General features: G+C 41.9%; 1 protein-coding gene across 5 annotated transcripts in view; it reads right to left on the reverse strand.

Annotated features, from left to right (window-relative positions):
- Positions 1-615: 615 nt before the first annotated feature.
- The window catches only part of Cdc14a (cell division cycle 14A), a 160,470-nt gene continuing 140,288 nt past the window's right edge, over positions 616-20,797 (reverse strand). For 3 of the 5 annotated variants that reach the window (XM_031375259.1, XM_031375263.1, XM_031375262.1), the window contains one exon: positions 20,175-20,744. In XM_031375259.1, the coding sequence (XP_031231119.1) occupies positions 20,261-20,744 (484 nt within the window). In that variant the 3' untranslated portion in view covers positions 20,175-20,260. Of the gene's footprint in view, positions 2,773-2,820; positions 2,903-20,174; positions 20,745-20,797 lie in introns of those variants that run through there. The other 2 variants (XM_031375261.1, XM_031375260.1) reach the window with 2 other exon arrangements.

The raw sequence follows: 20,797 nt of genomic DNA on the forward strand, positions 1-20,797 counted from the left end.
TTCTGGACAGGAGCAGGACAGGGTTATCATAATAGTGCATCTCATTTAGTTCTGTAATTTTTTTCCTTAAAGAAAAAATGGTTACCAGGTGTGGTGGTGTAGGTCTTTAATCCCAGCACTTGGGAGGCAGAGGCAGGTGAATTTCTGAGTTCGAGGCCAGCCTGGTCTACAGAGTGAGCTCCAGGACAGCCAGGGCTACACAGAGAAACCCTGTCTCGAAAAAAAAAGGAAAAAAAGGAAAGAAAGAAAAAAATGGTCATTCTTCTTCAAAAGGAACTGACTGGTGTCCAGCATCATCCACAGCTGCAAACAGCAGAGCAGAAGCCATAGCTTTGGGTCCATAACAGTATTTTATTAACAGAAAGGAAAATCAGAGCTATAAAAAAGAGAGAAGAAGAGCCTAATATTCTCCAATGTTCGTGAAATTCAAAGTACAAGGTTGCTCTGAGTGTGTGGCCTTGTGAATAATGGGGAGATCAATACAAGATGAACTGAATATCGAGAATTCTGAGCTAGAGGAAGCCAAAGGGAGCCAACCAAATGGAGTAAAAAATAAAACTGCAAAGAGACTTTAGTACACTAACAACTCAAAATCAAATGATGAATGCCCAGGAGTAAATTGAATAAAACTTTTATTTATTAGCAGTGTATTCTTCTACACTTCAAAATAGAACAAAATATCTTCTGGAAGATAAACTATTCATAACAAAATACATGGCAAACCATTTTCATTATAAGTGGAGAATCTCTGTGCTATATAATCTCTATAATATATACATCCCCTCTTGGTGTGCCTTATGTATGCACATGTGTATACATAAGCTTAAGACATACACATGTAGATACATATGACATATATATACACACATAATTATGGACATTTTACAGTAGTCAACTTTACAATCATTTTAGTAGCTGCACTCATTAGTGTTCATAGAACAACTAAAAATGATAATACAGTTCTCTTCCCCCACATCTCAAATGCCACCTCAATTACTCAACAATGATAATCTGAAAGAAATAGTATTCTCTTCCTATACAATAAACCAACTTCTTAAAATAACGACTCATAATAAAATATTTTACTTTTTCAACTTTGGAAAAGATAAACAATTTGATTCCTCTTTGTGTCTTTGATTCTTAGAACATATAATTCAACTTTCCAGCGGGTGCGTGCGGTTATTTGGTACTGCAGCTCTGGGGACTTACGTTAACAAACCTGAGTCAAAAGCCATTCCAATGCCATCTGAGAAGGGTAAAAACATAAGCAAGGTGTCTTCCTGAAGCATGGGAATAATCTGAAGATACCCACTCCCAATAAATACAGTATAAATAACTCAACAGTTGGAATAAAGCACTTTGTATGAATCCTTTTAACTAGCCCTTGCCCATTCTCAAGCAGCCAAGAAGAGAATCGGTATCTAAGAATCTCTGTCTCAAATAGTCAAGAAGCCAATAGGAAACTTAAAATACAGAAGCACACGTGAAAGGACTGGGTGGCACCCTGGGAGGGGGCGGGGCCCTTTCAGTTTCACATCCGGTTCCAGACAGACCCGTCTGTACATCCGGTCTGTATGGGGGTCGGGAAGATGCTTCCATTCAAATGTCCCCTTTAGTGAACAGATCTACTTAGCAGCGATTTCTTCAGTGTATTCCTTCATTGCTTTAAAACTGACATCAGACCATGCGTGCTCACAGGGCAGTGACCACCTCGTACCAAGAACACAATGTTCTGAGCTATCAACCTCTTTGAAGTGCTTTTTTTGGTCTTTAACAACATTATTGTACATTTACAGAGTGTGTTCTTTCGAACTGTAGACATGGGTCTTAAAATTCGTGTCCTTCCTTTGCATATTTACAAGAAGGTATAAGCAAAATAAATGATTTAAGGCATTTTCTTTTTTTAAAGCACATGTGAGAGAAGGAAAGAAATAAAAGCATTGGAATGTTCTGTCATTAAACAGAGGGAGAAAACCATGCTTTCAGGAGAAATGCCCGTTAATTCTGATCTTTAAAAAATTCTCAAATTTTTCTTAAAGCTTCCTACTCAAAAGGCTCAAGAACAAAAACAAAGGGGCATTTTCTTTTCCTAATGAACCTATCAAACAACTCCACTCTTGGTAGAGATAAATTTGGATGAACTCTAGTTCATACAGGCTTCAGCAGAGAATGGACTGATCTAATGAATTTATATGGGAGCATTAAAATCACACCTAAAAATTCGCCCCCTCATTTTCATTTAATAAGGAAGAATTACATACTCATTGTAGACAAAACCATACTAAAGCTAAACAAATTTAAAATACAATTTTTTTTTTTGGTAGCAAACAGCAGGAAAATCTACATCAAAATATAGTGTAGCTTTTACATCATTTTATGTTTATAAAATTATCAAAATAGTCTTTTATAAAGTTCATGATACATATATAATGTAACACTGTACATGTAAATGCAGTAACAAATGCATTGCTGAAATACATTAAAAATAACCTTTTAAAATACCAAATTTAACATTAAAACTGTCTTTACAAGTATGGACAGCTCCATAAAGATCATTCCAGTGCATGTATAGTAGTCATTAGCCAGTGCTCTGGTCTCAAGTCTCTGAGCAGTAATATGTTAACACTCTCTCTGATTTAAGGTAAGCAGGCAGAGACATCCTCGTGACAAGCAGTTGTTTCTTTCCACATTGCGCATCCAGATGTCTAACATTGGAACTCTCTTCACCGGAGTGGCAAGGCCTTAGTAATGAACGTATTCAGACTGAAGGGACTGTGTAGGGAGAGACATAAACTGAGGTTAAATTCCATCACATGGAAAGCTGCTAAACCATCCATCAAACAGCCTCCTCCTCCAACACAAGGCAGTCCAGGTGTATTATATAAAAGGCACACGTCACAAGCTAAGGAAGCAAATGACAGGGGAAAGAAAGCTGTTACTAAGAAAGCAAGACATTCGGCTAGGCAAAGTGATTGTTAGAAAACTTTATATTTCAAAAGATTTAATAATGTTTAAGCGTGATTCCAACAGAGCACTAATTGAAAGTAAAGATGTACCATCAATTTGATTCTTGAGCCTTAGTGTAGTAATACTATTACACAAAAATATTAAATGATAGTTATAACTAATTGAGAGCTGTTAGAACAAACTTTGTTTGTTTTGTTTTGTTTTACCTAATTAATACACATAAGTAGCATGCTAATGCTTCTCACACAGTTAGGAGCCAATTAAATACAGTCCCCTTAAGGATGCTTGAGTTTAGAAGATACCTTATAAATCCTTTCCACTAAAGGAACACAAAGTGCAACTAACTAGCTTTGGAATCTGATCCGAGGACCCAATGGCATGGAAAACACAAGAGTCTGATAAAAACGTAAGAGCAGGTAAGCGTGAAGGACCAACACAGATCCTTCCACACTGACATAGACACTATGACACAAGAGGAGCAAGAGCTACATGCATCAGAGTGCCCAGACAGCAGGCACAAACCAGGGACAGAGTAAAAGCGGCAGAAAATTCACCAAAGTTATTTTTTAAGGAGCACATGATGGTTGCACAGAAGGATACAGATCAGTTCTAAGCATTAGCAATCCTTTGCATGGTTCCCTTCGTCAAATACCTAGAGCAACAAAGGCTTCTTACTTCTCCACAAGACACTTTCTTTTCTCAATAATTTTCAAACCAATATGCAGTATTTTGTTAACATTATAACTATAATTATACTATAACATTATAAATAACAGGGTGTATTTTATTTATACATCTTACTAATTTCCAAACTGGTCCATTTTGGTGGTGATATAGCTACTACACACACACACACACACACACACACACACACACACACAAACACACACACACACACACTGGCACGCGTGTGCTTTCCAAAGAGCTTATGAAAACATAAAACTATCTGTTCAGCTTCAAAGCCCCAGGAAACAGTATGCCCTATCAGTAGCCATTTATTAAGTATTTTAACTCAACTTAGCAGTTTACTTAGCAATGTTCACAGTGTAAAATTAACATTACATATCGTTAGCAAAGGACTGGAGGAAGAGAGGTGGGTCTCGAGGCTAAATGAGGTTCAAGAACACTTTTGAAAAGGAGAAAGGGTTTTCACAAGTTAACTTTCTTAACTGGGGATGTGGTTTATAGCAAAGCTTTGAAAGAGGAGGGAGATGATAAAAATTAACATAATATAATATAACATAACATAGTATAATATAAATAGTGGTCTCACAAAGGGAATGCCCTGCGGAGTGGGCTAATGCTATCACACCCTCAGCTCATAGGACAGCAGTTGCTGTCATTATTGCCCTAGCTGCTTTCCCCCCAATTTCTCCTGAGGTCTGGAGACAAGTCACAGGCACAGGGCAGTGAAGTAGCTCCCTATCAGCAAGGACATCACACCTGTGATGACAGATGCTGTGCCTTCCGGAACGTTCAACTTGCGCTTTCGTTCTGATTAGAAAAGCTGCACATGCTCTAACAGAAATCAGAAGTTCCCTGAAACGGCTGGTAAATTTACAACAACAAAGCTGTGTTTGCAAGCAGCCCTGAGAGCCTCAGGGCTCCGTCAGTCCCTAGTCGGTGCAGGATGAGGCCAACAGCAGCCAGTCCACTGAAACCCTCTTCCAGGATCCTGACACAGACATCAATGTATCTTGTAAATCTAAGCATGTGCTTATAGTTCTCTCTTCATAACTCCATGCAACCCCTGAGCTAGAAGGCAGAAGAGGTTCAGCCTTCAGCTTCTGTTACTCACGTGAACACGGACTCATTGGTCTCCCTACCAAAGCTTTTGCTTTTGCATAGCAAAGTCCACAAACCCCAGGATTCAGTCCGGCTCCAAAGAGAGTTCACCACAATTCCTCCTGAGTTGTGTTTTCTGCATCTTCCAGCTTGCTCTCTTGCATTACTGAGATGGCTCTGCAGATCTTTGAAAACAAATCCGGCCAGAGCAGGACCCTTTGTCCTGCCAATTCATTTGTTTGGCAACAATTAATAGATCAATTAGGCCGTGCGGGATGAGGATGCAATACTGAGACTCTTGGACATCATACCCTGTGGCTTCTTTATAGGGTACAAGGAAAGTTAAAATAAAATAAAATAAAATCTTTAAAAATGGGTCTAGCAAACTATTACAACTTCAGTATTTTGTAAAATATTAACTTCCTTTTTATTCTCAATCTAAAAATAAAACCTTTTAATGAAAAAGACCACAGGGAAAGAGAAACACTAGAGTCTATGATATCTGCTGACTTCAAGACAATTACAACTACCACTTGTTTCCTCCGGGAGGAACAGTGCATGGTGACAGAAACAAAGGGTACCAAAGCATTGTGTGTCTACATCATGAGGTTAGGTCCAGGGGCACGCTGGGCCACCTGGGCTCAGCCAGGAAGACCTTGAAGAAAAGCATCAGCACACTGCATATGGATTCTCAGGACCAATGATAGACGATGCCTAAGCCTCCTTAGCTGCTCCCTAGCTGCTTGTTCAAGCCAATGCATACCAAAACAAAGTATGGCTTTGGGCTCCTCACACAGACACCGATATGCCAATGGTATGTGTCACAGAAGTACAGTACAAACTCCAAAGGCTTCCCAACCTACAACTGACCATTCATAAGCCAAACGTCCCACAGCGACTTTACATGATAGGGACAGTCAACATATGGGCACAAAGACAGATAAACAAACAAACAACAAAAATGCAGGCTGTGTTCAAAAACTGTATAGGAAACATAATCTTGTTTATATACAGACCCCCGTCTCCAATAGACCTCATCATATATATGTAAATAAAACTCAAATCCATTTCAGAAGAGGGATGCTCAACCTGTACTAAAGTTGTAGCAAAGAAAGAAACCAGTTACTAAATTTTTGTTTTTTAAAATAAGAATGCACTTTGTCCTTGGAAAAAGTATCATTATTACCATTAACTTTATTAAACCAGATGAAAATAAAACTATTTGGGGTTCCTAATAAATTAGATAAAATACTTGCAGTTCACTGGTTTTGAGATATTTACTGAGTACTTTTCTATATGTCAGGCACAGTTTAGACACTTTTTATGTATTCACTCATTAAACCCCTCATGCCTACATTTCACAGATGAGGAAGCTGTGGCACACAGCAGTTATTTGGCCCAGAGTACTCAATGAAGTACTCTGAAATGAAGGAGTACGAAGGCTGGGAGTCTAACTCCAGGCACAAACATGGGCCACCTGCATAGTTCCTCAAAGGAACTTCAAGCATTTGTCCTGTATTCACTCTGTATTCCATTTAACAGGCTCTTTCACCTTGAGAGCAAAAATATATAAATTACAAACCAAATATTATATGGATTACATTAAAGGAGATAGTACATTTTTAAATTATTTTTCATCAGAACCAAATTTTTAAAAACTTTATTGTAAGAACACCTGTGTGTGGGATGTGGTGGCGCATCCCTTTAATCTCAGCAATGGGGAGGCAGAGGCAGGAGAATCTCTATGAATTAGAGCTCATCCTGGTCTACACAATGAGTTCCAGAACAGCCAGGACTACACGCAGAGACCCTGTCTCAAAAACAACAACAACAACAACAACAACAAAACTACACTTGGAGTATTCTTGTTAAATAATGTTTCAATTCTACTTGGACAGTGTGTGTGTGTGTGTGTGTGTGTTTAATGTACACATGCGTTAATGCCAATGTCTCTAAGGTAAATATATAAAAATAATGGTGGAGATGATGGAGATGGTCATGAGATCTGGGGTGTTAGAAGTTATTTTATACCCACAAGTGATCACAAAACTGAGATATCTAATCTCTAGCTCCTTTGATCAGTACACAGGACTCTCAGACTAGATCAAATCTCTTAGAAATATATGGCATTATTATACTAGGGATGCCATAAAAGAATGCAGAAATCTCCGACTCGGGAAGCAAGGGTGAAATTTACTGCCTGACACAAGTTTTATGTCAAAACACAAACTTCCATCACAAAGCCTCATTCCCTGAAAGCAGGAAGGTTTGACATAAAACCAAGTGCTAGGTAAGAAGATCAAGACTGCCTGTTCTGTTCTAGAAACTTGCTGCTAATCTGTTTTGGCAGATGTACGTCGTAACTTTAAAACTTTAGCTCTTCTGAAGGTATTTCCTTCTTAAACAGCCCAGCTACTTCATCGTGGCAGGGAAATGTCTCATAATTATAGATACACACACAGTACAGACAGTAAATACAACCATAAGCTGCTTGTCAAAAACAACAAATAAGAGAGGATGGCAGATGAACATCCTGACAGCAGAACGGTAAAGTGGCATCTTCTGTTCAATTAATTTGTATAGAAGCTTTCGGGTGGGCACCCTGGGAAGCCAGAGCTCTTTCTGCAACTACGCGGTATTTGCTACACTGGATTTCTATCAATATTTCTTCATTTCCCCAAGTCTCTTAAGAAAGAAACACATGGTCTGCTTGTTATCCCCAGTGTGAACTCTAACTATAGAAGCAAAATGCACCAAAGAAAAAATAGTTTAACACTTTAGGTAATTAAGAAAACTATGTATTTGATAATATGAGGTTTTATTTATACCCTTGCATGTAAAGTATTGAAGAACAAGTGAACACTGGGAGAATTTTAATCTACAACTCTCTTTATGTTCCCCCCTTATACCCCTTTCATGTCTCTATAATAGCTCGAGGCTTTCTGCACTGCCTAAGAATTAACACACAAGATGTGCACACTGATACATATTCCCACAAATGAGGCTTCTCAACACTTTAAAGAATTCACTTCTTGTGACAGAATGCAAACTTTTCAGAGGTGGTAGATGAACGTCCACTAGAGATGGCATTATGGTCAACACAAAAGCCTGAAGCGCTGTGATAAAACCCGCTTTGAAAAGGGTATACATGGTCTCCTTGTATCCTCCGTGTGTTCCAAGTGCCCCAAGGTGGAACAAGACAATTCTGGTTAATTAAAACATGATGTAAAATATTCTTTTACCTTCCTACATGGCTTTTAATAGACTCTTTTTTTTCCTGGGGGAATTTAATATAGGCTTTTCAGCAATCACAAAGGGTTCAATTGTTAGATGACAGATTGTTGCCGCCCTCCTTGACTCAGTCAACCATTACTTGAGTGTTTTCAGTTCAACCGAACACCAAAATTATATTGATGTCAGCTTGTTTTAAATTTATTTTCTATTATAGTTAAAGCCATATTCCTCTAAAAAAAAAAAGACAACTTCCAGATTACTATATACTAATGTTAAAACTGAAAACTTGGTTTTCTTTTGATTCTTCACATACCACCCAAGGCTAACAGGGGTGTATGGGCTCACGGGCTCATTTGCTTAACATGAGCACAGATATAGTATCCAGCTTCTAGTTCAACACTACTCATGAGGCGCTTCTTATCCTGTGATGCTCTGGGGTACAAAGATGCTCTGAGCAGTTAAGAGGCCCACAGAAGAAAGACCAATCTCGGATCCCTGGCTGTATGAGTGACGGGGGTGTGAACTGTTGTGTGAGTCAAAGAGCAAAAGGGCTTTCTACCTGGATGGGTCACAGATGTGCTTAAGCAGAAAAAAGAAAAACCACAGGGCAAGTGTCGTGTTCTCAGATTCAGGCTCAAGCAGGGCGTATAGGCACTGAAGGCCAAGATGCCAAGTACAGCTGCTGAATGGCAGGCAAACAACAAGACACAGGATGGTGGGGAAGGGCCTTGAATGGCAAGCCAAGAGATCGGGAGTCAGCCCTGCAGAGCAGAACCCTTGTACAAAGGCAAATAAATATGACTTGATCGACTCTGTCCAAGAAACTAATACGAACCACAGTGTATGAGAAATTAAAGGTGAGGGATACCAGTGATGGGGAGGAAGTACAGAGGGGCTATTTAATAGTTCACAAACTCCACGGTGGGACCTGGAAGCAGCTGTGGCAGACCCAAGGCTTCCTAAGTAATGTGTTATCTATGCAAGTGTGCACATCCCACGGGAATGCCTTCTGTATGTGGGAGGGGTTGCAATAGGTATAAGTCTCGTACATAGGAAAAGAGTCCGGGGAATGGAGAGTGAGAGAATTCCAAAATTTTGAATGAAAGAAATGACCTTGTCAGTACTTAAAACTATAAAAATATATAATAAATAAACCTACAATAAATAGGTAAACCTAACCAAAAGTTAGATGTCATGTTTTTCTGCCTCACCTCAGGTTTACCAAGCAATTCTGTAGAGATCCAGGGGGCCCGACATCCACGAGATAGGGCACTCTATACAGGAGAGGAGTGATGTAGGCCAAACGAGCGAAGCAGGGTGACTTCTGAAAAGGCTGTGATTGCTGTAGTAGAGTGTGGCCAAGAAAAGCTGCACAGGAGGGTATGAGAGGCAGAGGGAAGGAGGAGGGCTGAGTAGGCTGGGAATACAGCATGTAAGGAATGGCAGATGGGTGGAGCAGGAGGAGTTCAAGGACACAGGAACTGCGGCATGACAGGATGGGAAGGTTGATGCTCACAAGCAGAGGGCAATGAGCTTTAAGCATGGATTTGGATAAATTCCAAAAGGCCCTAAGATGGGGAGCCACAGAGGTGGCTCCTGATCAGAGCGACAGAGAGAGAGACAGAGAGAGAGACAGAGAGAGACTTTGTCAGGATGGACCAGCAAGCTACCCTCCGAAAGACCTCCTCCATGGACAAATATTAAATATTTGTAAAATATAAGGAAGAAGGGGAAACCATGGCAGGCCTCAGAGCAAGATCAACATCCTTGTGACCTGGAGAGGAACCAAGCCTCAGTGGTAGGCCACTGACTACAGAGCTGGAGACAAGCAGAGGTGGCCAGCTGTTCTGTTCTCAAGGACATACAGGCCAACAAGACACACAAGGGCTCCAGGCTTGGTGCCAAGACTGGCGCAGGCTCTCCCAGCTGTGGGAGGAGGCTGCAGAAGCCATGGCCACTGTCCTCAGACCGGGGCTCATTCACAGGCACATCCATGCCTGCGAAGCAAGCCTGGGCCCAGCTCACCAAAACAGGAGCCTGGAATCATTCAGACCTGTTTCTAAACTGAAAGGCCCCAAGAATCAGAAGAACCCACAGAAAGGATAATTAGTCAATGGATATGTTAGGCATCCTCCGATTTCACCACTGCATATCAAAGACTCACACTGGATGCCATAAGTAGGCATCATTCTTACATAAGTTAAATAAAATGAGACTTCAGAAAAGAAAAGAATCATGAAGGAGAAGCAAAGCAGACAAACAATAAAAATCCTCCCATCTGGGGCTTGGGGAGCTGGCTCAATGAGCAATGTGTCTGTCAAACATCAGGATCCGAATGAAGATCCTCAGCACCCACACTTAAGCTGGGTACAGTGTAACCCAAGCACTGGGGTGGCGGAGACAGGAAGCTCCCTGGCGCTCACAGACCAGTCAGTCTTGTCAAATCAGAGCGGGTCTCATCAGTAAGAGGCCCTGCCTCAAAAGAGAAGGTGGAGGATAAGGAAGACACGAAACATCAGCCTCTGGTCTCCACAAAGTCTCTCTCTGTCTCTCTCTCTCTGTCTCTCTGCCTCTCTCTCTGCCTCTCTCTCTCTCTCTCTCTCTCTCTCTCTCTCTCTGTCTCTCTGCCTCTCTCTCTCTCTCTTTCTCTGTCTCTCTCTCTCTCTCTCACACACACACACACACACCTTTTCACGTTCAGAGTGAACCTGCCAACTTGAATGCTAGAGCTTACAGGGAAGGTGACAGAGAGAACAGACAAGGCCCCATCTAAGACAAAAAAAAAAAAAGTTTCCTAAAAGGAACTGCAAAGCCTGAGAGAGGCTGAGCATCTGAGACCCTCAAGGAACAAGTCATAAAAGAGAATGAGAAACCACACCACCCAAACCGGCAGACCCAGATTCAGACAGATGGCTGAAACAACAAAGAGATGAGAGATGCTAGATAAGAAAGACGAAGTCATTGAAATCACTGCCTCAGACTCCGTGAACAGGGAGATACTAGAAAGCACCTACCGTAAAGACAGTCAATACCTGGAAAACAGAGGAGGAACTCAATCACCACGTTAGTTAGAGCTCAGACTAAAATATAAAGCAGAACGTCAGAAATACTGAGGATACGTTATGTATGTTATGTATGTCAGCATAAATACCCTGAGTTCACTTCCCTTCTGTACTAGAGACTTTTAGCGGGTACCTTTACACTAGGTGGGAGGTTTTGCCTGCTTCTCTCCAAAGTTTCGGCGGAAAGCAAGAGGAAGGCAGAAAAGAAGTATCTAAAAAATTAATAGTTGACAATTCTCCATAACTGCAAAGCCATCAGAACACAAGGGAACCAAACAGCAATGACTGCCGGGAGTCTAAGCCTAGATGTGTTACAGAAACCAATGAATTTTAAAGCAAAAGAAAAATCATCTCACAGTGCAACCTTTTGAAATAGTCTTAAATTGGGAAGTGGGTATTTTAAGTGGAGGGTAGCAGTGGGAAAATAATAATAGAAAGACCAGGATCGAAGGCTGAATATTAGCTGAGCCAGGAAATGCCTGTATGGAACTATCGGTCTTGTAGAAAACAATGTGTATCCCTGTCTGACTTTGCTTCAGGGGAGCAACACTGAGCCCTGTAGTAAGGATTTATACATTAAGGGCAACATTTTTAAATTGTTGGGCTTTGTATACATATAAAAGATACTAACTTTCTTTTATTTCTTGCTCCTAAAATATGAATAAAAGAAAAATAAATGCAGCATTAAAGTCATACTCCTTTCTATTGACCTAACAGTATTATTATTATGTAAGAAAAGGGGTGTGGCCAGGTCTAGTGGCTCAGACCTGGAATCCCTGCTACTGTAGAGGGTCCCCAGTTCAAGGAAGGACTGGCTGGGCTACAGAGCAAGCTCAAGCCAGCCTCAACAGCTTAGTGAGGCCAGCTGTCAAAAAGATCAAGTGAAAGGGGCCGAAGAGATACCTAACTCAGTGACAGAGCACTAGTCTAACATGTGTCAGGCTTTAGAGCACTCCTCCATACCAGAAAGGGAGAAAAAGAAAGAAGACGAAGAAATGAGTAACTAAATTTAAGTTTAATAATAAAGATAATTAAGACACTATAAACCACCTCAATGCCATACCTTCTTTTTTTTTTTTTTGTAGCAATTTTGCAACTTGCTGCAAATTTTGTATTTGAAAGGTGCTTTCAAGCGGAGAGATAAAAATAGCTGTCAGGCTTTATACAGAAAGTTAATGTAAACCACTGTTTAACATGGGAGACTTAAATTACAGCTAGGTACATCTGCAAACACTGCCTAAGTGGCTGTATGCAAATGCAAAAGCAACATCTGCATCTTGCTGACCTTGAAAGAGCAGGATACTTCCCCAATCCCCGATCCCTGGGGTGGGGAACCCAAGAGCAGCAGGGTCTCAGGGTGGAATGCCAAAGACTGAGTTGCCTTTCTTGCTCTTCCTAGTGTCTAGGTATGGCTGAGAAAATCAGCATCAAATCCGAAGCAAGGCCAAAACAAAGAGGAAAGGTGAAAAAAAAAATAACCTTGGCAATTCAGAGACAACAAAGGTTTAGAAATGTAACATCGTCTTCACTAACATTAAAGGCACTAACTTTCAACTGACCAAACATGAATTCAAAAGAGTCAATACAGTCACCTTTAGTTCGTCATTGATTATGTTAGTAAATGGTTCACAATGATTTGATGACAAAATATCGTCTCTAAAGTGAGGAGGGAGTCATTCTTTTCAAAACAGAGTGTGAGCATCTAGCTGAAATCAGGAGACTCCATTACACACTACGGAAAGGTAGGAGTATTCTGTTGGGAGCAGGAAGCCACTGAATCAGCCAATAAACTGCTCATCATTGTCATCACTAACGATGTTCCAAATTAACAGCGAAAGGTGCTTTAATATATTTACTAATTACTCTGTGGCTTCTCACCAAACTAGTTTTGTACAAGGATAAAATCAATAATTTGATATCATTCCAAGCCCTACTTTAAGCCCCAATTGTAGAGTACACCTATATTCTGCCTGATGGTAGAACAAAAAAGAACCAAACGATACACTGGCTGTGCAGGTTGTTCATCCAGAGATTTCACAACAAAGGGTGACCCAACCCAGCTCTGTGGAAGAATGGGCGTTGGCTGTAGGAGTGGAGAGCTGTGTTCTATTCAAACTCAATGTGGAACAAGAATGTCAACACCAGCCAGGCATGGTGGCATGTGCCGGTCATCCCAACACTTGGGAGGCTAAAGTAGAAAATCCACAGTTTGAGGTTAGGCTGGGCTGTGTCAATAAGACCACCGTGTGTTGGTGGGGGACCTAGGGGGCGACAGAAGGAAAGGAGGAGGAGAGAGGAGGAGGGAGGAGAGGGGAACGAGGAGGAGAAAGAGGTGGAGGCGGAGAGAGAAAGCAGCAACAATGGTGGCTAAGAAAAAAATGGAAAAGTCCTTTCAATTTCACTTCCAACTTTAAACCAAGCCTGGTTTTCAATTTTTCATTATTGTATCTACCTGAGCAACATGTTAAAAACCCTAAAATTCAAGAAGCTCATGAAATTCCATATAAAGGAAGTTTAAAATTAGTATAATTTGATATATATGGACAATACATAAATATTGATGTTCAATGCATAGAACAGCAACATTTTACATCAATAAGAGCAAAGTACTAAATACCATGGAGTGAAGTCAGTCTATTGAGAAGAGCTTCGCAAAGAAGCAGAAGGATAGCAGACATCTTTAAAGAAGAGAAATTGGTGAAGAGAGCAAAGGGCTTTGAGAAATATCCCCCTGAAGCCAGGAATGGATGAGGACAGATGCAGAAGCAACTCGAAAGGCCACAGTGTCTAAGGACAGCGCAGGGTTAAGTGACACGCCTTAAGTGCACGCCTAAGTGCAACAGGGAGTAACCATCTAGAAACTTCGGCCAATTCTACAATAGGAATTAAAAAAGACAGAGCCGAGATCATAAAAGACATCAGCACAACAAGGGGAATGAGAAAAGCACAGAGCCAAAAAGACTGGGAACATTCTAGAAACACTGAGTGCCATTACTGGTGGACTCTACAGCCGCTAGGAGGGCGCCCCTGAGAGGTGTGAAGAGTAGGGTTTGAGCAAATAACTAAAAGCTTAGTGCAGGCTACAACTTCAGGAAAATCACCAAAAAGATTTCACGGGGTGACTCCCCCCCAGTGCCCCTTGCAGAGGCACCTGTTACAGGAAAGCTGATGAGACACACTTAGGAGCCCAGCACCCACTGCTACAGCCACTTGTTCTAAAAGGCTGCTCCCACAAAGCGGGAATAATGGAATCCCCAAACTGAAAAGAACAATTTCTTGAAATCTTGGAACTGAATATGCACATTCTTTAAATTAACAAATGCACTTTATTTTACAACATCTCATGCTTACATATTGCAAACAAACACAAAAAAGGTGCCTGTTTAAGGACCATGATTTTTCTTGAGCTGATAAAAGTTTTCATTCACAAAACTAAATACAGGGGTAGAAGAGTTGGCTCAACAGGTTAAGCAGTTTCCATACAAGCCTGACAGCCTGAATCCAATCCTAGAGCCCAGAGAAAGGAGGAAAGAGAAACCCAACCTTACAGAGTTGTCCTCTGCCCTCCACATGCAAATCTATGGCATATGTGTGCACACACACACAGTAATAATAACTTTTAATTTAAATATATGCATATCATTAAACTAGATTCATGAAGATGAAGGTCACCTTTTGCCTCATATGTAGAATCTAGATTTCAACATGTACATATGTGACACATATATAGAAGAGGAAACTATTTAGAAGGAGGGAGAGAAAGCAAGAAAAGGACAAATCATGTTTTCTACACATACACACATACACAATACACACACAACACACACATACAACACATACACACACAACACAGACACATACCATACACCACACACACACACACACCACACATACACACACACACACAAAACACACACTCCATGAGAGCAGAGAAATGACTTGAAAGGAGGAAGAAGAGCCGTGGGAGAGATGAGGGAGGAGAGACGAGGGAGGAGAGAAGAGGGAAGAGGGAAGAGGGAGGAGTGGGTACAGAGGAGGATGTTCAGGGTATGAATATGAGCAAAGCACAACAACAGACACACAAAATGTCACAACAATACCCATTATTTTGTACACTAAAAAGTTAATTATTTATCTGGACATGGTGGCATATGCCATTAATCCGCACACTCAGGAGGCAAAGACAAATGAGTACCAGGCTAGCCTCGTCTACCTAAAGAATTCCAGGCCAGCCAGGGATACATAGTTATGATTATTTCACAAAAGAAAAGTAAATATTTTATTCTCAAAAGATGAGCAACATTTGAAATGTAAACAAATAAAATAATTAGTAATAAAAAAGAATAGAAGAATTATAATAGAAAAAAATCAATTTTCCAACCAAATCATCATCCCGCTGGCCACGCTTGCTTTAAAGTCCCCCAGCTCCTTCTCTACTTCTCTTTCCTAGTTTGGCTTCAGCGTAACCTCCCAGTCTGCTCTTTGACCACGCAGGCCTTCAGCTGTCCTGGGAATACTCCCAGCTATTAATAACCATAATAGCTGACAGCTACCAAGCACTATTGGTAAGCACTTGTACAATACTTCATATGACTTTTGTCAACCAAACACCATAACCATTCTCTTACAATGGACATCATGACCTCAACTTCAACACTCTATAAATCACCAGTCATTTTCAAAGCAGTGGTCATATTTCTGTATCTTAAATATTCCTGTAATATTGTGTGGGCTTCACACAAACAAGAAGGTTTGATTTGCTCCCGACCATTATATAATTACATTATATATTTCCCTGAGACTCAAAGAAGTTAAATAAGTTGACAGATACCTCCATAAAAGGAAGTGTCAGAAACAGAATTTGAAGCCAGGTCAACTTGTTTTCAGAATCTGAGAACTCAAACACAGCGCTAAAGCATCTCTGTTCTTACTTTCCCCGCTGTATTAAATAGCCATTCACCAACCTCTGACCTTCACTAGGATCGCTTGCAGACTCCTAGTCACCCTGCCAAACCCAAATGATTAAGACATTAACCTTTCCTCACAGCTTCCTTGCCCCATTGGAAGAGAGGGGGGAGAGGAGGGAGAGGGAGAAGGAGAGGGAGAGGGAGAGGGAGAGAGAGAGAGAGAGAGACACACACACACAGAGATTGCTTAAATACCTATCAACGTCGCTATCTTTGTAACTGCTATAACAGTACATATGCAACATAAAGCCATCAAAATACCATGTCTTTTGGATTCATACTGCCCTGGGTTCCAACTATGATTCTGTTTTCTGTTTATAGGATAATCTTGGGCAAAATTGTTAAATCTTTGCCCCTTGAGATTTTTATAAACAAAAGAGAAATAATCATTCTTACCGTGCCTATCCATTACACATCCACCCATCTTGTTATCCAGCCAACATATACCTGCGGAGTGCCTACTATCTAACAGGATCCAGGCATGTAACCATGGCAATGAAGGTACCACCTCTGCTCCCACAGTGCTTAGGGCCTACCGGACAATGAAAGCCACGGAACCGAGAGGTGCTACAACAAAGACCAAAGTGGGATACAGAACAGCTTACAGGGAGATACCTCAGGCCCCAACAAAGACTCGGGGTGGGGGTGGGGGGTCAGGTAAGGACAGGGTGATGACTAGCAGTTCAGTGAAAATGTCATTAAAAATATAACATAGCAAATATTCAAGACAGTTACCACAAGCAATTTCAACTTAATGAAACACTTCCACCCCACCCACGCCCTCGTCACATGTGCCCCGTTCCTTAAGCACTTGAGAACTTCTCCGTCAAGAAGCAAATCAGTTTCTACAGTAAGGGGTGGGGGTGGGAGGGGCCACCCAAAGTGCAACCCTGTGCTTTGGCTCTGGACAGTGGAGACAAGGCTAGCCCAACAGGCCAAGACAATGAAAATAAAATCTGACTATCGCTTGGCACTCTGTCACAGCCGCAAGGATTCCTTAACATTTATTCCTGTTTTCCCGTGTTAAAGCAGTTAATGACAGAACAAGGAAATCATTTTTACATTTTTCTGGGGGCTGAGCTGCAGCAAGAAGTGAGCGAGCAATTGCAGCTTTCAAAAGAGATGCTAATTGTAGCTTTTAAAATATTAGACTCCCTCTAAACACCCATCTCCCCCGCCCATCCCCCAAGAGCTTCTGGGTCTTTCTTAAAGGGACAGGGAGGGTATTACCTCTCAGACTTCATTTTCTTAACTACCAAGTTCAGACTGGGTTATGTGTGTGATGGGAGGGGATGTCCCTGTCATGATGTGTGTGTGTGTGTGTGTGTGTGTGTGTGTGTGCGTGTGTGTGCGCAGTTATAGGACAACCTCAGGTGCTGTCCTCACCTTCCACTGTGTTTTGAGATGTAGACTTTTCATCATATGTCACTGGGATGTAGAGGCCTGCTAGCTTTTGGGAATTCTCCTGTCTCGGCCTCCCATCTCACTCCAGGAGAACTGAGACTACAGATGTGTTCCACAGCGTTCAGCTTTTACAGTGGTTCTGAGGGTTTGACCTCAGGTCCCTGTGTTTACACAGGTAAGTGTTTTACTTCCCTTTAAACGTTTCTGTTGAACGAGTCAGTCCTGCTTGTTCTGGGGTCCTGCAGTGTCTTGTCTTCATCAGCAAAAGACCAGACTCACAGAGCAGCTTCATGGGTCATGAAGGAGGGCTGTCCCCAAACCCTCCTTATTTCCACAAGAAGTGGAGACCCCCATGCTCATTTAAACTTTCTGCCAGCCAGAAAGCCTTCATATCAACAACACGGGAGGTCACAGAAGGCTTAGAATGGGAGGCCTGCACAGGAGATGGGCATTCCTCTCAGGGTGAAAAAGAGGAACGGGTAGCCATACTGCCAAGTCTAGTCATAAAGGTCGTTCTCTGCAGCATAACAACAAAAGTAGGGAGAGTTGGCAACTCCACTCCCACATTTTATAGTTAATTACTGGAAAATTACCTCATTCTGGCCTAAAGGAGGGATGTGGAGGAGGAGGAAAGAGGAAGGGTGAAAAGAAGCAACAGAGCGGTGGAATGAGACCAAAGTTCACTGTGTAAATAAACAGCATGGGGTGCAGAAGGGATGTCTAGTGTGCAAAGAATCCCCTGCCCCGAAGGGGGAGCTCTAGCTAGCACAGGAGGCTGGGGATCCCACTTATCCCTCCTGAACAGGGATCCTAGAAGGTAAGACCTTCTAGGCAATTTCCCGATGCTTGTAGCATCAAACTTTCAATGAGGATGACACGAGCCTTTGGCAGTGTAATCCACAACCTGTTTGTGTCGTTATTTATATAACACTCTTCCTGGAAATGAAAAGATCCACAGTCAGCTCTAAAGTGAGAGGCTGAGCCACAAAACAATTTATGAAAATCCTGGATGAGCTCAGTTCACTCTATCACATGCCATATGGATGCATCAGCAGAGTTGAGAAAGTTTAAACACACTGTCTTTTCCCACTTAGTGCCCACCTTACCTTACCTCTTACCTTTACCTCTGTTCCACCCCACCAAGCCCTGTGGATTTCCACGCTTATGATACTAATCTCCTCAGAGTGTATAATGGGATTCGGATCTGATCAGAATCAGGTAAAAGAATGCACAGATGGCTAGTTGGAAGCCTGGTCTACAGCAGAATCTAGAGATGTCCTCTTGTGGCCTCTGCAGGCACTACATGCATGCATATGGTGCACAGATACATACATAGAGGCAAAACACCTGTCCATATGGAATAAACATAAAGATTAAAAGTTTAAATAATGGTGAAATTTTTCATAGAAATAAATTCATATGTGGAAAATTATATATGCTAGAGTTTCTCTTGGGAAGAGGATTGCATATGGACTATAGAAAAGACAGTTTTGAAAAGATGCTTGTTATACAAATGAGTCCAAAGAGCCTATATATGAAAACACAAACACATGCTCATGCACACACACTTACACACATACACAAACACACATAACAACATACATACACACACACAAATGCACAAACACACATATACACACATACACACAAGCATACACACAAACACACATACACACACACATATAAGCATACACACAAACACATATAAATACAAACACACAAACACACACATACACACAAACACATATACACATATATACACACACACACTCATACACACACAAACACACACACACAAACACATACACACAAGAAAACACACATACTACATTCTCATTTTAGGGAAGATACTCAGATAAGCTAAAGAAACTGGGTGTCAACATGGACTAATCATGGCTAAGTGGGTCACAAGCACAAACTCTACCCTTCCCTTTTTCGGCTCACTGCCCCTGGAGAAGCTGTCTTGTCCTGACGATTGGCTGTGCTAAAGAGCAGTGTGGGCATATGTAGGCACAGCCCTCCCAGGGAGCCAGGCTTGCTCCAGCAAGAGAGCAACCAACATGCCCACATCACACCTCCTTGATCCATTGGATATCATTCTCCTATTTGGCCTTTTCCCTCTCAAATGAAATGGATTTCAGTGCCTCTTGACACAATAAAAATATTAAATTTGTAGTGGAGACTTGACTAATAGATTTTCACTCCAATAGGGCTAGTAAAAAGGGAACCTGGTGACTAGATAAAGATCTCTTTGAAAAAAATTGTTGGCCATTCTCACTTGTCTCTAGAGGAGAGGTGGCTAATTTGAAATGTCTTCCTAGAGACTCTACATGCTATTCATACCCTGGAAGTCCAGGGACCTATCCACCTCCCTCTGACCTTCTCTTATTAACACCTTCATTTGCCACATCATGAAGAGTGGGTCAGCTCCCTGAAGAAGGCCTGATGCTCAGCTATGAGAAGACTCTGTTCTTGTAGTGCTTCCCACATTTGTGTACCCCAATCCTGACCGTGATTTGAGAAGTAGGGAAGCCATCATTCTCAATACCACCCCAAGCAAAGCAAACGTGATGGATCACATCTTGCCTGGTATCACATATGAAGAATGCTTTGAGGACTTAACTGAAAAGTAACCAAAGCCTACAGTGTCCACGATCGGCGGAAGGAAAGCTATCTCCCTTTTAAGGACCCCTCCCCACCCCACTGCGTACTTCTGCAGAAGGGGAGGGGGAGGGAAAGAAAGAAAGGAAGAAAACCCAGTTGAAACTCGGCATTTACTTGAAGAGGAGCCAGCAGAATGTAGCGCATGGACAGTTGCACAGCACAGAGGGAAGATGTCGCTCAGAAGGTTTCCTTGGCATTATTAAATTTCTTTGGTGGCAGCCTCGGCTGGGAAGGCAAGGTACAGAAGTTGCATTCAGGGTTCTGAGGACCAAGAGGTGGTGTCTGTGAACTTACAGGTATAGAACGGCTCAGGAATCTCACGGAGGAAGAAGAGAGCATCCCCGGGAAGGAAGGTCTAAGGACGGTGGTATGCTCCTCCGGCTTGGCGCTCAGGGGGACTGGAGAGCTGTTCAGGTTGCCCCCAAGACCGCTGCTGCTGCTGCTGCTGCTGCTGCTGCCGTTGCTGCTTCTGGTGTACTGGTTGTTGTTGAGCTCAGGGTAGTTTCTGCCAGGTGTCTGGGTGCCTCCATTCAAGAAGCTGGTGAACGGGCTGGCTATGAAAGCGGCCTTAGTGGGTGATGTGGTCTTTTTGTTCTCGGGTTCTTCTGTCCCAGCGTTCAAGTTCCCTAGAGAACTGGCTAGCCGGGAATTTATGGAGAAGCTGGGGGGCGGGGGTAAAAACACAGGTGGGAAGGGAAAAAAGAGACAACAATG

Source organism: Mastomys coucha, unplaced genomic scaffold (assembly GCF_008632895.1).
Source record: "Mastomys coucha isolate ucsf_1 unplaced genomic scaffold, UCSF_Mcou_1 pScaffold16, whole genome shotgun sequence".
In the NCBI taxonomy this organism is placed as follows: Eukaryota; Metazoa; Chordata; class Mammalia; order Rodentia; family Muridae; genus Mastomys; species Mastomys coucha.